At 40.1% G+C, this 19495-nt stretch overlaps 1 protein-coding gene and 1 non-coding gene across 5 annotated transcripts in view; one reads left to right on the forward strand and one right to left on the reverse strand.

The window, feature by feature from the left end:
- Window positions 1-5404: 5404 nt before the first annotated feature.
- Window positions 5405-5476, reverse strand: TRNAA-UGC (transfer RNA alanine (anticodon UGC)). Its single transcript has one exon. It is a non-coding gene; the product is annotated as a tRNA-Ala (tRNA).
- Window positions 5477-8529: 3053 nt separating this feature from the next.
- The window catches only part of PDGFD (platelet derived growth factor D), a 267492-nt gene continuing 256526 nt past the window's right edge, over window positions 8530-19495 (forward strand). The window contains exon 1 of one of the 4 annotated variants that reach the window (XM_061143144.1): window positions 8530-8876. In XM_061143144.1, the coding sequence (XP_060999127.1) occupies window positions 8753-8876 (124 nt within the window). In that variant the 5' untranslated portion in view covers window positions 8530-8752. The remainder of the gene's footprint in view (window positions 8877-19495) is intronic. The other 3 variants (XM_061143135.1, XM_061143164.1, XM_061143154.1) reach the window with 3 other exon arrangements.

The following is a 19495-nucleotide window of genomic DNA, read 5'->3' on the forward strand; positions in this document are numbered from 1 at the left end:
AATTCTCATAATAATGGGGATAAAAATATAAATGTGATATACATGACAAATAAGTTGGTTAAAAATATGAGTTTAACAGATAACTTTATTGTTAAAAGAATCATTTGATCAGTTTAAAATGGTGTTCTATTTTTTGATGAGTCAATAAAATTTAATAATATATTTTGCACATACTTGATATAAAATAATATACAACCATTACTGTATTCCAGATCTTTAAAATCAGCAGAACTATTTAAAAATGCACCAAAATTTGTCAACTTATAAATATTTAATTTTATTCTTAGGCACCTAAAATATTCAAACATCTTTTTATTTTGAATACAGAGTTTAATCCATTACTTTGAGGCAAATCATAGGTCAAAATCATTTTGTTATGTATCTTAAAGTGTCAGGGATAATTATATCTTTTTTCTAAATTTGTCATAATTTTAGCCAACTGTATTTCTTCTATTATTTCCTTCTACCATTAAAACTATTTCTGTCTGTTATTGAACCCACCTTTGCATGGAATGTTCCCTTGGTATCTATAATTTTCTTGAAGAGATCTCTAGTCTTTCCCATTCTGTTGTTTTCCTCTATTTATTTGCAGTGATCGCTGAGGAAGGCTTTCTTATCTCTCCTTGCTATTCTTTGGAACTCTGCATTCAAAGGGGAATATCTTTCCTTTTCTCCTTTGCTTTTCGCTTCTCTTCTTTTCACAGCTATTTGTAAGGCCTCCTCAGACAATCTTTTTGCATTTCTTTTCCATGGGAATGGTCTTGATCCCTATCTCCTGTACAGTGTCATGGACCTCTGTCCATAGTTCATCAGGCACTCTGTCTATCAGATCTAGTCCCTTAAATCTATTTCTCACATCCACTGTATAATCATAAGGGATTTGATTTAGGTCATACCTGACTGGTCTAATGGTTTTCACCACTTTCTTCAATTTAAGTCTGAATTTGACAATAAGGAGTTCATGATCTGAGCCACAGTCAGCTCCCAGTCTTGTTCTTGCTGACTGTATAGAGCTTCTCCATCTTTGGCTGCAAAGAATATAATCAATCTGATTTTGGTGTTGACCATCTGGTGATGTCCATGTGTAGAGTCTTCCCTTGTGTTGTTGGAAGAGGGTGTTTGCTATGACCAGTGCATTCTCTTGGCAAAACTCTACTAGCCTTTGCCCTGCTTCATTCTGTACTCCAAGGCCAAATTTGCCTGTTACTCCGGGTGTTTCTTGACTTCCTACTTTTGCATTCCAGTTCCCTATAATGAAAAGGACACCTTTTTTGGGTGTGAGTTCTAAAAGGTCTTGTAGGTCTTCATAAAACCATTCAACTTCAGCCTCTTCAGCATTACTGGTTGGGGCATAGGCTTGGATTACTGTGATATTGAATGGTTTGCCTTGGAAATGAGCAGAGATCATTCTGTCGTTTTTGAGATTGCATCCAAGTACTGCATTTTGGACTCTTTTGTTGACCATGATGGCTACTCCATTTCTTCTAAGGGATTCCTGCCCACAGTAGTAGATATAATGGTCATCTGAGTTAAATTCACCCATTCCAGTCCATTTTAGTTCGCTGATTCCTAGAATGTCAACATTCACTCTTGCCATCTCCTGTTTGACCACTTCCAGTTTGCCTTGAGTCATGGACCTAACAACCAGGATCCTATGCAATATTGCTCTTTACAGCATCAGACCTTGCTTCCATAAACATTCACATCCAAAACTGGGTGTTGTTTTTGCTTTGGCTCCATCACTTTATTCTTTCTGGAGTTATTTCTCCACTGATCTCCAGTAGCACATTGGGCATCTACTGACCGAGGGAGTTCCTCTTTCAGTGTCCTATCATTTTGCCTTTTCATACTGTTCATGGGGTTCTCAACGTAAGAATAATGAAGTGGTTTGCCATTCCCTTCAGAAGTAGAAGATATTAAGAAGAGGTGGCAAGAATACACAGAATAACTGTACAAAAAAGATATTCACAGCCCAGATAATCATGATGGTATGATCACTCACCTAGAGCCAAAATCCTGGAATGTGAAGTCAAGTGAGCCTTAGAAAGAATCACTATGAACAAAGCTAATGGAGGTGATGGAATTACAGTTGAGCTATTTCAAATCCTGAAAGATGATGCTGTGAAAGTGCTACACTCAATATGCCAGCAAATTTGGAAAACTCAGCAGTGGCCACAGGACTGGAAAAGGTCAGTTTTCATTCCAATCCCAAAGAAAGGCAATCCCAAAGAATGCTCAAACTACCGCACAATTGCACTCATATCACACGCTAGTAAAGTAATGCTCAAAATTCTCCAAACCAGGCTTCAGCAATATGTGAACTGTGAACTTCCAGATGTTCAAGCTGGTTTTAGAAAAGGCAGAGGAACCAGAGATCAAATTGCCAACATCCACTGGGTCATCAAAAAAGCAAGAGAGTTTCAGAGAAACATCTAATTCTTCTTTATTGACTATGCCAAAGCCTTTGACTGTGTGGATCACAATAAACTGTGGGAAATTCTGAAAGAGATGGGAATACCAGAGCACCTGACCTGCCTCTTCAGAAACCTATGTGCAGGTCAGGAAACAACAGTTAGAACTGGACATGGAACAACAGACTGGTGCCAAATAGGAAAAGGAGTACGTCAAGGCTGTATGTTGTCACCCTGCTTATTTAACTTCTATGCAGAGTACAGAATGAGAAATGCTGGCATGGAAAAAGCACAAGCTGGAATGAGGATTGCTGGGAGAAATATAAATAACCTCAGATATGTAGATGACACCACACTTATGGAAGAAAGTAAAGAGGAACTAAAAAGCCTCTTGATGAAAGTGAAAGAGGAAAGTCAAAATGTTGGCTTAAAGCTCAACACTCAGAAAACTAAGATCATAACATCCATTCCCATCACTTCATGGCAAATAGATGGGGAAACAGTGGAAACAGTGGCTGATTTTATATTTTGGGGCTCCAAAATCACTGCAGATGGTGATTGCAGCTATGAAATTAAAAGACGGTTACTCCTTGGAAGGAAAGTTATGACCAACCTAGATAGCATATTAAAAAGCAGAGACATTACTTTGCCAACAAAGGTCCATGTAGTTAAGGGTATGGTTTTTCCAGTAGTCATGTATGGGGTTGAGAGTTGGGCTGTGAAGAAAGCTGAGCACAGAAAAATTGATGCTTTTGAACTATGGTGTTGGAGAAGACTCTTGAGAGTTCCTTGGACTGCAAGGAAATCTAACCAGTCCATCCTAAAGGAGTTCAGTCCTGGGTGTTCATTGGAAAGACTGATGCTGAAGCTGAAACTCCAGTACTTTGGCCACCTCACGTGAAGAGCTGACTCATTGGAAAAGACCCTGATGCTAGGAGGGATTGAGGGCAGGAGGAGAAGGGGACGACAGAGGATGAGATGGCTGGATATCATCACCGACTTGATGGACACGAGTTTGAGTAAACTCCGGGAGTTGGTGATGGACAAGGAGGCCTGGAGTGCTGCGGTTCAAGGGGTTGCAAAGAGTCAGACACGACTGAGCAACTGAACTGAACCATTAAAACATTTTATCCTTACCTATGCTTTTATGGAGCTGGACCATTGATTTCCTTAAATGAAAGTAAAAGTTTGAAAATAAATGTAAGCATTCATGCTAGATAATAAACCAATCTTTGAGTTATCCTCTTATTATAGTTATTGAAATATCAAAACATGAGCTTACTAAAATTAATGGAAAACGTCTATCCTTTTATATAACAAAATTTTCTACAACTAATAAAATTCATTTGAGCTTGACAAAGCTACATATATATACCACAGGTGAAAATTTATAAGAGAAGGCAAATTTTTAAAAATAAAACATTCAGATTTCTGAAAGATATTTTTAATAACCTAGTATAATACTCTAATTTCATAGGAAAGGATATAATCCCCATAAAATTCAATATTGACTAAGTTTAATAGTCTAGGAGCAGAGGAGAAATTAGGATGTTTTATCGAACTATTTCACTTTTTCTGAGATCTAGTGAATAGAAGATAAATAACAAAAGGATGTGCTCTTTGAATAAATTAGGCTTTATCTAAAGTCGGTAGATGTTTCGTTTTTAAAGGCACCACTGGTGTGATTCACTTGAAATGAAAGGCTTCTGAAAGGTCATACCGCTTTTCATAACTTTTCCACCATGGTTTTTTATGAGTTAGTGAAAGAAGCCAAGCGCATTTGAAAATGTAATAGGAAACACCATTCTCGTGTCTGTTAATCAAAGGAAGAGTAGATGTTAAAAATAGTGTCATATTCTAACCTACCCTTTTATCAAATCATCTTCCAGAATATTTGAGATAAATGTCACTTTATAGTAAAAGGTAAATACATTTACCTATCACTAGTTGGGCTTCCCTGGTGGCTCAGCTGTAAAGAATCTGCTTGCCAATGCAGAAGACACAGGTTCAATCCCTGAGTTGTGAAGATGCCCTGGAGAAGGAAATGGCAACCCACTCCAGTGTTCTTGTCTGGGAAATTCCATGGACAGAGGAGCCTGGTGGGCTACAGTCCATGGGATCACAACGAATCAGACACGACTTAGTAACTAAAACAATAACATTATTAGTTGCCTTCATTTGGAAAATTTTTTTCTTCTAGATAACATAGGTTTCTTTTATACTTAAATGCCATCAAAAGTCAAATAAACATGAAATAGATTATTTACATTATTATAAACACTATAGGAGTAAATTTTATAAATCTGTTTACATTGAGGGGCCTCATTCTTCTAACTGACACACAGACATTTGAAATGTGTTGACATTCAATATTTTGATAAGTTAGTTTAGGATACATGTAAAAAATAAGTTGGTACAATTTTATCTTGATAACAGACCTTTCCCATTCTCTCAATATATTTTTATTAAGTTCTATTCTGTGTGTAGTGATACCTTAGTTGATACAGTCAACATAATTTATAAGGATTTTTTTTTTAATCATTCACTTGTTTTTGGCTGCCTTGGGTCTTAGTTGTGACTGGCAGGATCTTTTTGTTACTGTTGCAGCTTGCAGGCTTCTCTCTAGCTATGGTGCACACCCATGCGAGTTCCGGAACACAAGGGCTCAGCAGCTGTGGTTTCTGGGTCTAGATGCCCAGGGCCACTTCTGATCTCAGTTCCCTGATCAGGGATTGAACCTTCATCCCCTGCATCGGCAAACAGATTCTCAACCACTGGACTACCAAGGAAGAATTAATTGTTAGGTAATACTGAAAACCGGATTCAAAATAATTGGTTAGTCTCTGGTGCCTAATTTTCGGTTTTGTAGTTGATTGGGGGTATTTATCGACATTAGAAATGAAGAATATATTGATCATGTGTGACACCCTTTACTATTCTCAGGTAATTATTTGACATTATGGATTAATAATGCCTTGAAACAGCACTTGTTCTGGAGATGCCGGGGATCGAACCCAGGGCCTCATACATGCAAAGCAAGTGCTCTACCACTGAGCTACATCCCCAGCTGAAACTCCAATACTTTGGCCACCTCATGCGAAGAGTTGACTCATTGGAAAAGACCCTGATGCTGGGAAAGATTAAAGGCAGGAGGAGAAGGGGACGACAGAGAATGAGATGGCTGGATGGCATCACCGACTTGATGGACATGAATTTGAGTAAACTCTGGGAGTTGGTGATGGACAGGGAGTCCTGGCACGATGCAGCCCAGGGGGTCGCAAAGAGTCGGACATGACTGAGTGACTGAACTGAACTGACTGAGACAGCACAGATTTAGTATCTTGGACAAAACTACTTTGAATATTTTAAATTCAATGTTTCATATAAGATATTTAGATAACTAATTAAACCTCTTTACCATTTTTATACTTAGTCATAAAAACATAAACCACTTGTACGTTTTCTCATGTTTCCTATATTCTCATGTCAGGAGCTATGGGTGAAATTTAATGAGCATTTCCAACCACATTTTAAAAGTAGCATCATATATTTTAATTACCCCCAGCCCATCAGTCTCCAATCCTCTTCTCTTATTAATACATATATGTGCCTGTTTATGATCTGTCATCCATTTGAATGTATGCTCAAAGAAAGCAGACATTTTCTCTCTCATGTTCACTATCTTATCCCAAGAGTTTTTAGACTAGAGCATGGAAAAAGGGAATAACTAATGCTTAAATAAAACTTGCTGGGTGAATAAATGACTGAATGCCAGTCTAGGTTTTAAGTCCCTTCTTGGTCCCTCTTCCAGGGATTGTTTATATTTTGAGACCTCTTTTCCCAGTGACTTATTGAATACAAACTTTTTGATCATGTGCCACAGAAATACCTTTTATATCCCTATATGTTTGTGTACCTATAAAGCAACACAGTCATGAAACAATGCAATGTTATTGTCTCTAATGAACCCTGATAATTAAATTTCTAAGCTATTTTATGCCATTCTATTTATTAAAAAAATAATGCTGTAGCAGAGGATTTTTCAGAGCAGTGAAAATACTTTGTATGATACCATAATGATGAATGTGGTATGAATATTGGCAAATACACAATATTTAATGGCAAATATTCCATGATGTATTTGACCAAACCCACAGAATGTGCAACACCAAATGCGAACCATGATGTAAACTTTATGTGTACCATATGTAACCAAGAGTGTACCAAGTTCATCAACTGTAGCAACTGTACCTTTCTGGTGGGTAGATATGCTAGTCTGGGAGGCTATGCTTCTGTGGTGGCACAGGGAAATCTCTGTATCATCCTCTCAATTTTGCTGTGAACCTAAAACTGCTCTTAAAAACAAAAATGTCAATTAAAAAAAAATAATGCTGGTCTTGAATTTTATTTCACAATGCACTAACCCACAGTTTGTAACACTGTTTAGACAAAAATGCCAAGAGATGAACCCACATTAATTTCTGAGTATGTAGAAAGAACACATATATTCTAGTCAGGCTTGGATGGTGTAATCTCGAGTTTAATTTTCCTGAACTTCCTAGGCTTCTTAGTGCTTCTGGCTCTCTCTATACATGAATATCATATATAGAGATATCCTCACACCCCCGACTTTCAGGAGCTGAAAGGCCTGAAAGAGAATGGAAAATGTCTCTTCTAGATCTCATCCTTGAGCAGCTAAGAAATTAAATAAATTTGGATTTGGATTCAGTTACAACAAAGCAAAATACTAAAGTTCTTTCATATAACTATCACCACAACCACGCAAACTTAAGAATGACTACTCTCCTTTTGTATTTTTTTTTTTTTTTTTTAAGTAAAGAAACTGAGGCTCAGGAGCTCAAATGACTTAAGGTGACAAACCTAGTGACCAGCCGAGCCTTGATTCGTTGTTCCTTTTCCAAATATAGTCCCCTACCCCTGGGGGCTATAGACATGATTTAGAAGTTCCTGGAATCCACGGGCATTTCCTCTGCACCTCTGCGCTTCCACATACTCAGAGTATGTGGCCTCAAGGCCTGGATGACCCTGCCTCTCTTTGTGGACCATGAAGACAATGCCCCCTCAACTTCTTCACTTTGCCAGTCTCAACCGGCCCAACCCCACCCAATTTCTAGATCTTTCTACAGTGCAGGAGGCGGGCGGTGGGACACATGCAAACACCCCTGACAATTTACTGTTACACTTCATCACATGCAACACCCAGCACACGATGTGTTTCATTCTGAGAAATTAACCTTGACTTGGCCTGGTGGCTCAGAGGGTAAAGCGTCTGCCTGAAATGCGGGAGACCTGGGTTCAATCCCTGGGTCAGGAAGAAACCCTGGAGAAGGAAATGGCAACCCACTCCAGTATTCTTGCCTGAAAAATTCCATGGATGGAGGAGCCTGGTGGGCTACAGGCCATGGGGTTGCAAAGAGTCGGACACGACTGAGCAACTTCGCTTTGGCGAAGGCCACACCTACTGGAGTTCAAGGGCTTCCCTGTGGCTCAGTTGGTCAAGAATCCACCTGCAGTGCTGGAGACCTAGGTTCGATCCCTGGGTTGGGCATGGAGTGTATGGTCCATGGGGTCGTAAAGAGTCGGTAAAGAGTCGGATGCGACTGAGTGACTTTCACCTCACTGGGGTTCAAAGTAAAGATCAAAATCAAGCTCCTTGCTATGGAGTTGTTCCTTTTTTTTTTTTTTTTTTTTTCACTTAGCAAAATCTTGACTGAGCAGAATCTGATCTTGGTTATTGTAAAGGACAACTTTCCAACGGCAGCCCTTCTCAAATTCCGCCCCTCCCGGACCCCATCACTAGGCAGGGGCCACGTCTTGGGGTGATTCCGCCCTCTCACATTTCTTCCCAGCCCCCCGCTCCCTGGGTCCCCTCGCCTGTCTGGTCTGGAGTCTAGGGCCGAGCCCCGCGCGGTCGGGGAGTCGCGTCCCGGGTCGTCCGGCCAGGCCCGGCGGCGGCGCTGGGCTCGGCCCGGGAGCCTGGCGCGCCGCGGCGGGGAGCCCGAGTGCGCGCAGCCCCGGGCGCCGCCGCCGGGCGGGGGCCGCTGCTGCTCCGCTCGGCGCCCGGGCGCCTGTGCTGCAGCTGTCGGCCACCGGAGGGGGCGAACAAACGTCAACCTGTTGTTTGTCCCGTCACCATTGATCAGCTCTCCGCGCCACGAGGAAGTGCGGCCGCCCCCCGCGCGGAGAGCGCAGCATGCAGGAAGTTTGCGGAGCGCTCGGCGACTAGCGCGGAGGCCAGGGCCAGCGAGCGCGGGCGCGCGTCCCGGGAGCCTGTCCCGGCTTTTTCTTGGAGCGACGCTGTCCCCGGGTCTCTGATCCCAATGCACCGGCTCATCCTTGTCTACACGCTAGTCTGCGCAAACTTTTGCAGCTACCGGGACACTTCTGCCACCCCGCAGAGCGCATCTATCAAAGCTTTGCGTAACGCCAACCTCAGGCGAGATGGTAAGAGACTCGGATGTTATTTTATTTTTTTGAATTAAATGATTACTTTTTTGGTTGTCATCACTGTGGTTCCCCCCACCCCCCGCCCCTTCGGTTTCTTTCCTACGAACCTTAGTGGCGTGTGTGTGGGAGGGGGTGCAGAAGAGGAAGAGAGGTGTGGTGCTTGCCTCCATCCCTGAGAGCCCCTTCCTGGGAATGGGACTGTGGGTGTAGAAGCCGGTGTGCCTGGAGAGGACTGGAGAACCCCGGTGACTCATCTCCCGGACCCCAGAGAAGTCATTTCGGTTCCATCCGTCCACTGATCCAGGACCTCGGAGCTGGAAAAAGTCGCAGGCTGCGCCTCCCCATGCTCAGGTTCTTAATCTTTTGGACTTGAAACAGATGGGGCATTTGTGATAGGTGGACGGACTCAAGAGTGGCCTTCTCTGGGTGATTTATTTTTATTTTTTAAGTGGGAGGAGAGGGAATGATTCGTTTCAGAGGAAATGGTAGCTGGAGCATAGGGACCGTTTATTTATGTATTATTTATCTTGAGAGGCCAGGTGCGCAGTCTGTTGCCCCGTTCATCCCCAGAGTGACTTTCCCAATGGAGTTCAGCATGGCTCAGAAACTCAGAATTTGGGAGAAAATGCTTTTTGGAGTTTCATCTGTATTTCAGAGGGACCTGACTCCTGCTGTTAGTTTTCTTTCATAGAGGTCTTTCCAACTGTTTGCAAGAAGCAAATCTCCTTCAACAGGCAAGTCTTAAGCAGAGTCCCAAAAAGGCTTGCTTGTTTTCCTTTTAGGGAAGACACCTGGGCCACTGGAGGCCAGTGATTTTAATTGAGTTTGTTTGCTATCTGGGCCTCCACCAAGATCTGAAGTTAATGTATTCCTCAGTTCTTAACTATAGCTTATGTTGCCAATAATTTGCAGCTGCTTCCACCACCTACCCGAACTAACCCAGAGAGGTTTTTTGTTTTGTTTTGTTATCCCTTCATCAGATATATCTTTCCTTCTGCTTAAAGTTCTGACACGTCCCCTGAGGAGCTCACCAAGCTATTCTTAAAGGCTTCATTCACTCTTTGAGCTGGCAGCATTTGACTGCTGGTAAATTCATATTAGCCTTCTTATTATCAGTTTCTCTCTTGGCATGTCCTTAGTTTGGATATCACTAAAAAGCTTCTGAGCTTTGAAACAAGCAAACAAAAACTTTGTTATATTTTCTGATGGCAAGGAGACTGTGGATTTCAGTGTGTTGAAGTCATCTGAAGTGGAGGGGATATAAGGAAACCACAGAGTCACCTTTAGACAGAAGGTCATCCAATATTTTAGTTACCTTATTATAGCATTTTATGTAAAATATGCTAACAGTGCATTTTTGATAGCCTTCCTCTTAACACATTTTTTAAATAAAAATTTTAAAAGGTTTAGGCTCAAGACTAAATGTTTATAGTTTTGTTTCACTGATTAATGTTTCCACCAGGGACACTCTTCTACTCATTGGGTTTTTAGATTTGTTAATGTTTGCACTTCATGTGCCCTTTCAGCTGCATAGAGTAAAATGCCATTTATAATTTGCATGACTTCATAGCCATAATTTTGCAATCCTTAACTTCCCAAGTATCAGTTACAAGAAGTCAAGGACAGAAAATGAAAAATATGTAACCGCTGCCCATTAACCCAAGATTCTGACTTTTAAAACCAAGTCTCACAGCTCATATCTCTTTGTTTTTATTGTTGTTAAAACTCTGTACATCTATCTAGTCTATATGAAAAGTGCTAATGTTTTAATTTATTAAAATTTGAAAACTTCTCTGGATTTATTCCTTCATATTTGAACTAGAACTGTTGTGTAATTACAACAGACACACACACATTTTGATTAGTTCAGACTGCTCAATACTTTCCTCACTGTCAATCTCATTTATAAAGAAGGCTAGGAAAGGGGGAAAGATAGTTGGATTAAAAGTAAAATGTTGTATACAGAGTAAAAATAATTAACACATAATGGGTTCTTAGATTGGGGAATTTTTAAATGGCAGCTTAAGTGTTATAGACATAACTTCTCAGAAAAAATAATAATAATAATAATATTGCCCCAAGGGAATATAATTGGATCTTAGGTGGTGAAAAAAAGTTTTATATATTACAGCGGTTTGTGGTCTTCCAAAGGGCCAGTGCGTATAAACAGATATACAGTGTATCTGTAGTATTAACAATTCATAGAGAGTATATGTGGAAACATGTCTAAAAAGACTCATTAACGAGGGGAGGGGCAGTAATGAAGAGAAGATTGACAGACACTTCGTAGCATTTTGGTGAGAGCAATAATGAAGGGGTTTTGATACAGTCTAGACATCATGTGAGAGATTTTAAAGGCAACAGCTGAGCTGACCAGAGAAGTTAATAACTTAATAAATTAAATCCTTGTTCTGATCTGAGACATTTTAAACTTGCTCTCTCAAAGTTCCCTAGTGGCTCCTTACAGAGGACAATATTCTTGATCCGATTCAAACAGGGTGTGAGTTTGGGGAGGACACACACAGAGGATACAATAAGGAGAAAGATGAAGATAAGTGTTTCCAAGTATTAATTTAGGGTCCTGAGAATATTTGACCCTCAGATTACAAGTAGGAAATCACAACAAAAGATTAGATGTGGCCCTTGATAGGGGTTTGAAACCACCATCCAGTGATGGAACCGTCTTTATGCTTGGGTGCCATGGTTTTGTCCCTGTTGACCCTGTCAGCTGCCACCTAATGTTGGGACTAAGAAGGGAGCCCAGAGGACAGGCCTCCCCAGTCCTTGGCATGAGGTCTGTTGGATCCTGTCCAGCCTGATACAAAAATCTTGTTTTCTGATCTCCCTGTACCTAGGAGCTCCAGATAACTGGAGTAGTTAATAAATGAATTGGAGATAAAGTGTGAAGGTTGGTAAGTGATAATCTCCGTCTACTCACTGTAAGAGGCCTCTCTGCTGAAGTATTCTAGCCTCCCAGAACTCTTTATCACTCTATATTCTTGCTCTAAAAGGGATGTCTGGAGAGCCCTTGCCAGCGCTTGCCAAATGACTAAAGGTAACCCAAGGAGGCCGGTGGTTGAATTTGGTCTCTGTCCCCAGGAGGAAACTAGGTTCTCTGGCTGGAAAAAAATTAAAATGTAATAGTTGGCAGTGCTTGATTGAATATCTATGCTTCTTTATATCATATTTGTTATTTTTCTCAAAATGACTTACTTTTGATACCCATTCCTGATCCACCTCTTGACACAGAGAAAATCTGCCTTTAGCAATAGCATCTGCATATTCTTATTTTAGAATCTGTGCAGTTGGTGCCTTTGTTAGAATAGCTGGCCACAACTGGTGTTTCTCAGAGCGTGAACCAAGAAGTGTGAAGGTAGCAATTAACTGACAGTATTGCTTACTTATTTTTAAATCTAACTAGATAGAGCTTCCTGCTTAGGCAGTTAAGATTACAGATGTATTCTTCATTTTCTTGACCCTGTTTTGCTTTCAGAAGGTACAGGTGTTGGTGGCAAATGATTCTGAATATAGTTCTGCTTGGTTAATACACCAGGACTTGAATTGTGTATTGTCTATTATCATTATCTAGAGAGAGGCCTACAATTTTAGCAATTGCGGTCTTAGATTTTTGTTTGTTTGTTTTTAAGTAGTCAAGCTTATTTCTTAAATAACAGTTTCTTTAAACATCAGTTTCTGTTTCCTCATTGATGACAGCATATTGACTTTGATTCAAAGACCAGAGCTTAAGGGAAAGGTGAAAAAACAGAGGGTAATATAAACAAATTGGGCTTCCCAGGTGGCATGGGGTAAAAACTCCACTTGCCCATGCACGAGAAGCAAGAAATGAAGGTTCAGTCTTTGGGTTGGGAAAATCTCCTGGAGGAGGCCATGGTAACCCACTCTAGTATTCTTGTTTGGAAAATTCCAGGAACAGAGGAGCCTGGCAGGCTACCATCCATGGAGTAGCAAAGACTGGGAGATAACTGAGCACAAGCCTGAGAATATAACCAAGTTACTTTTAAAGTGAAAGCTGAGAATTGGATTAGTGATAAAGCTGATATTCTTCTGTATTTATATCTTCACTCTATATCTTTATGTAGATATATAGATATATAGTGAAGTGAAAGATGCCGTAAGGCTGTCAGCTATACTAATTCATTAACTGACAGTGATTTTGGAATACAGGGTTTTTCCCTTTTAGCAAATGAAAGCAAAATGTTATTGTCTTAGTACAATAGGGTCAAACAGTGAAGCAGTGTTCCCAGAGTCACTGACATGGGATTCCTGAGTATACGTGGTCTCAGAGAATCCCGTCATTCTGAGGGTCTGGAGGATGTGGACATTTGTGTCTCTGTCCTTGACAGCTGAGTCATAGTGCCAATCATTTTCCTTCTGGAACTTACTCTTTAGCTTTCTTGCTGATGTGATATGATTAATGTAAAAAGGCATTAGCTGAACATTTTAGTAAAATTCTGCTCATGTTAAAATAGGAGCCTAGTCTGAAATTTCTAAATTTACAGTTCTCAGAACCTGAGTATCACTGAGGTCTCATCACCCTGGAAGCCCCTGAGTAGCTAAGCACACTAGATGTTAGATTTTATTAGCTGGATCTGAGGTCTCATTAGGGTAATGTAAATCACAAAAGTGACCTGGTTAGTGTTTGACAACGTTTTAAGTTATTTCCAACTTCTACATTTCAGAATTTATGCAATTTTATAAGGGGAAAATTTTAGGTAACTTTTACATGAAGGACCATTTCAACAAAATGCTACAAGGGGATGATACATAGTAAAAGGAAAGAATCCAAGACAAATGCTGCAGCAGAAATATTCTGGCTCTCTGTGCTGTATTTCAGGACCAAATGCAAGTCCTAAGTCAGGAAATAAGCCCATGAGACACTCAAGTGCACACATGCACCGGCGGGAAGAAATACTTTCTTCCAGGAATTTATTTTTCAGAACAAGGACTAAGCGTGCCTTACTTCTTACCAGCATTGATGATGCATACAGTAATATCTTTGCTATTCACCCAGATGTGCTGACATTCATATATTCGCTTTAATTTTGATGGGTTAATACTGTTTTTTTGTGATTGTGCCATGTGCAGACAGGGAGGTCACAGCACATGAACTGTCTTTCGTTATGAAGAGTGATCTTTTACCAAGTTTGGAAGTTTTTACTTGAACACTTTTTGTAAAGTGTAAAGACAGTTTTGGGTGCAGTACTTTTCCTATAAATATAAGCCAAACATGATTTGAAACTTTGTATATTAGGACTCTTGATTTTTTAAATCTGGCAGGCCTCCTTTGGATTGAAGGAGCTCAGTGACACAGTGCCTAAGTGCGGGCTCTGAGAATGGGTTGAATGTGCCATATTAGTTTTAAGCGAGTCATTTCAGACCCAGTATGAGAAGCTGCTGATAAGTTCAGCATTTTGCTGAGACATTTAATAAGCAATACAGCAATAGCATGCTTTAACAGAATTCACTATTCAGCAGCTTCAGCTATGTAAAATGAAACCAAATGAACTCATAAATGTGCAACAAATCCACTTAAAAACCAAATTCATGTTGATGTTTGGTCGAAACTGACACAATTCTGTAAAGCAGTTGTCTGTCAATTAAAAAAAAATTAAAGAATCCATATCTGTATCACATCGTGTGTAAATGAGTTCACAAAGTCCCATGGTAGAAACTTAGATGCTCTTTTCCTTTGCTTCCGGGCAGCTCTGTCTCACTTTCACGTGTGGCCTCCATGTCCACGTCACAGCCTGAGTGTGGCGTCCTGAACAGGACTGGCTCAATATACTCACACTGTTAGCGGTGGGAAGGGACCGCTAGTAGTTTCCTGCCTCCTCCTATTTTTTTTCAGGGTTTGAAAAGTGTTCACAAGACCTGAGCAGGCACAGTTGGCTTAGGTTTCTAACTGAGGCAGATAAGAGTAGTTCCAGCTTGGAATGGACTGAAGGGATGTGTCCCCTCCAAATTTGTATATTAAAAGCCCAACCCCCAGTGTGATGATATCAGGAGGTGGAATCCTTGGGATTTGATCACATCACAAGAGCAGAGTCCTCATGAATGAGATTAGTACACTTATAAAAGAGATCCCAGACACATCCTTTCTCTGTACTCCACATGAGGAGGCAGCAAAAAACACATGGAATCTGCTGGACTTCCCAGCCTCTCAAACTGTAAGACATACATTTCTGTAGTTTTAAGTCACTCAGTCTGTAGAAAATTTTTATAGCAGCCCAGACGGTGTTTAACCTATCTCTGTATGTCACCAGGGATATACTATATTACAGCCTAGTAAGACTGATGATTTTTAGAGATTTTTATGATTTTTTGAATCATAAAGGAAAGTTTAGATTATATGTTTGGTAGGTTTATCAGGATCATAAATTGGACATGGTATTAGCTGAGGTATATATGGATTTAATCCAGAAGACTGACAGCACTCACTATGACAGCTTTGTGGAAAAGAACAATTGTAGTCTGGGTAATAATGCACTGTTCTTATTCTTTTAGTGATAACTAATAGACTTGTGTTAAACAAGAGGAAGGGGAACAGGAATTTTTAATCTGCCTTGTGGGTTAGACCCTGTTAAATCCAGAATTCTTAATAACTTGAATGAAGACACAGAAAGCACATCTCCTTGCGTATTTTACTTGGAAAAAACAGTTTATGGGTTGGACTAGAAGCAGTTTGGCTGATTCTTTTCTACAAAGGGCCAGATAGTAAATATTTTAGGCTTTCCTAAAGTTATGAGATTTCTATTGCAACTGCTCAACAACTCTGCCATTATGAGCAGCCATAAAAGCAAGAGCAAAGTTGCTCAGCCGTCTCCGACTGTTTGCGACCCCATGGACTGTAGCCCACCAGGCTCCTCTGTCCATGGGATTTTCCAGGCAAGAGTACTGGAGTGGGATGCCATTTCCTTCTCCAGGGATCGAACCTGGGTCTGCCCCATTGTAGGTGAACACTTTCACTGTCTGAGCCACCAGGGAACATAAATGAATGTGTGTGGCTGTGTTCCAGTTAAAACTCTATTTACAAGAATAGGCAGTGAGCCTTCAGGCTATAGTTTGCTGAATTAGAGAATCTACATGCCTCTTAGGTTGAAATAATGAATGAAATGATGAAAAAATGAATCCTATAGAAACAGAATTTAGGGAGAAATGCAAAATCTAGCTCTTTGGCTGGAAAATAAAAACAGCTGCATTACTATGGATTGGAATAACTTGAATTAACTTCAGGTTATTCTAGATAGATAAAGATATGTCTATATCTTTATCTTCTTATTGATTCCGTTGAACACAGCTGATGCTTCAGCAAATGGTGTAATTGCTAAGCAACAGCAGTGTGAAACTGGAATTAGTGCTGGTACCCTGTTGGGGTCAGGGAGGCAGCAATGTTCTCACAAGTCACTCTCTGTCGAGTTGTGCTTGAGGGTGTTGTGCTCTTGTCCTCTGTGGGATTCTGCCTCCTTCTGCCTCCTTCAAACCCACGCCCTAAACTCAGAATTTGCTGCTCTTCTGTATTTAAACTTTCTCTTCTTACTGGCTCCTTCCTGTTAGCCAACACATATGTTTAAGTGTCTTTGCATTCTCCCACAGCATATAAAAGCTGTTTTAATGTTTTTTATATAAAAAAGGTTGTTTTTTTTTTTTTCCATTTTATCACCATATAAACTTCCTCAGTCTCACCATGCCTCATTGTCTCTGCTTCATGTCTCCCTTACTCACTGCAATTTGAAGTCATCCCTACCCCTCCGGCTGAGGTCACTATGATCTGTAGTCTCCTCTGTGATTGGCAGGTCTCTTCTAGAAATGATTTCTTCCTTTGGTTTCACACTAGCCCCCTTTGCCTTAACTACTTCTAAATGTAAGTTTGAAATAGTGATAGAAATACAGCCAAACTTAACACAGTACTTATTTTAGATTCTTTGGAGAAGCAAGATTAGAGAAGGTTTTAAAAGTGTATCTTATGTTTTGTCACTGTAACTATTGTGAACAGTGAAAGAAGTGGAAACAATCTTAGACTATGATAGGGATCTTATTAATATAAAAAACATTTGAAATTAAAAAATAACTTCATGGTAAAACCTATCTAGCTCTACAGTTGCAGTTTTTTGGAGGTAGATATGCACATATACTGGAGAAGGAAATGACAACCCACTCCAGTACTCTTGCCTGGAGAATCCCATGGACAGAGGAGCCTGGCAAGCTACAGTCCATGGGGTTGTAAACAGTTGGACATGACTGAGCGACTAAAACACACACACACATGCACATATACATGAGACAAACATAATATCTTAAAAAGCAAAATACTTCTAACTATAGAAATATGACATTGAATAACCACATAGATACTTTCCCTCATATCCCTGAGTGCTCTTTACCTATTTGTGTTTTTTTGTCTTCTTGGCTGGGTCTTCATCTTCCTGTCTGCCCTTTAAATACTGGTATGTTTTCAAGGCTCTGACCTGCATTTTTCTCAGTGTTAGTCTCTAGAGGATCTTAGTTTTTGTCCAAAGTGTCAGTTGCTACTTATGTGTGAATGACCTGTAAATCTATTTCTACTGCTTCTGCCTCTTTTCTGAGCTCTTAATCTGTCTTTTTACTTTACTTCTTGAGGTTAGTAAATGGGTGATCCCACTGGCACCTAAAGTAAATGCTCCAATTCAGTAGGCCTCAGAATAAAAGGATTCTTTGTTTAAAATATTGGGTTATACATCCAATAGTGAATTCCTTAACAGTATTAATCCTTTTGTTGTTTTTCTTCCAGATGCATCATGATTGTTTTTGAATGAACTATTGAGTGATTGTGCTAACCAGGCATCCCATTTTAGACAGGAACTGTACACCCTTCATACCCTTTCCTGACTTCTCATCTCCTCTCCAGGTAGAACTGGCTACTGCTTTATTTTCCCCACATTTCTGTGGTACCTGTTTATTTCCATATCTGCCATCTGCTGATGTAAGCACACTCATTGCAATTAATGAAGCTGTGCGTCCTCACTGTGTATTCCATTGCTTGATATGCAGGACTTCTCCTCAGCAAGGTTTGAAGAGTCAGTAGATCAGCAAATCACTGTCTTCTTTTTACGACAGATCTTTAGGCCAAGTGAGCCCTATCAGATTGTAAGTGAATGGGAGCACGGATGTTTAAATTCTGTAAAGTTTCTGTTAATTGTCTGGATGGCTGTTTGTATTTTTGAACAGGATGAGGACTAGAAGAGGAAGAACAGATGAGGGAAGGACATGGAAATATAAAACTATTTTGTGGACACTTTAAGCTTTAGGAACTTGTGTAGTATTCGTGTAGATGAAATCTAGAGGAATGAGATAAAAGAGAAGCACTTATTTGCATGAAATGCATTCACAGTGAACATGAAGTAATCAGCTGTGTACTATCATGTTTTCAAAGTGAGTGGTATTCATGATTGTGGGTATATCATCACCACCATCATCATCCGGGCTTCCCTGGTGACTCAGTGGGAAAGGATCCACCTGCAGTGCAGGAGACCTGGATTCGATCCCTGGGTTGGGAAGATCCCATGGAGGAGGAAATGGCAACCCACTCTGGTACTCTTGCCTGGAGAATTCCATGGACAGAGGAGCCTGGCGGGCTACAGTCCATGGAGTTGCAAAGAGTTGGACAGACTGAGCGACTAACACTAACTAGTTAATGATAGTACGTGATATTCCCAGAGTGCTTATAAAATGATGAAATGCTTTCATAGCCATTGTAGACAGTGGTTTGGTGTGAAGAAATGGTCATTTCCAAATGACTTAATGGAAAAATTTCAAGATCACATATTCTTTTAGACTGCTGCCTTGGACATAAATGTGACTTTAGGGATTAATTTTGGACTAATAGCAATGAAATGTGGAGGGTCTTCAACTGTTTTCCCTGTACCCCAAGCCTGCCTTCCCCTACCAAAAAGCCTCGCGCATACTCTGACCAAAATCAATCCTTTTTGGTATGCCTTTCCTTTCCAAAATTAGTATTTGAGCACTTCCACAAGAATTTCCCAGTACTTAATAAAAGTTCAAAAGAAAGGATAGAAGTAAATTAAGGTCATGAAACAAGTCTTGAGGTTCAGTCAGGATGATTGACTATGGAAAGCTGTGGAAAAAGTAATGCATCTCCATTCTGTTTAAAGATTTATCTGTAGAGAGCATGTTCGCACTATTTTACTGAGGATTTAACAAGAGAGTTGCTATTGAATAGAATTTTTAAAAAGTACACATTTCCTATGAAAGCAAAAAGTCCATAGATGAAGTTGGAATATGGAATTAAAGGATTTTTTTAGATAGTTGCTAATTAAAACACACAGACACACAAGAGGATGGTATGAGACCTATTTGTAATTTAAAGGGCAGCCTATTTGGAGATTATTTGAGTACTCTGGGAACAACCACTGTGATTTCATATTGTTTTGATTCAATTCTTTACTACTTTTCACCAAACTCAACTGCAGGAACATAAACACTACTTATTTGTTCAACAAATATTTATTGAACACTGACTACATGCAAATCTCTGGATTAACCACTGAGGCGGAAACAGTTAAGCCTAAGGCACACTCTCTACTCTGCTAAAACATATA

This window comes from Dama dama, chromosome 1 (assembly GCF_033118175.1).
Source record: "Dama dama isolate Ldn47 chromosome 1, ASM3311817v1, whole genome shotgun sequence".
Lineage (NCBI taxonomy): Eukaryota > Metazoa > Chordata > Mammalia > Artiodactyla > Cervidae > Dama > Dama dama.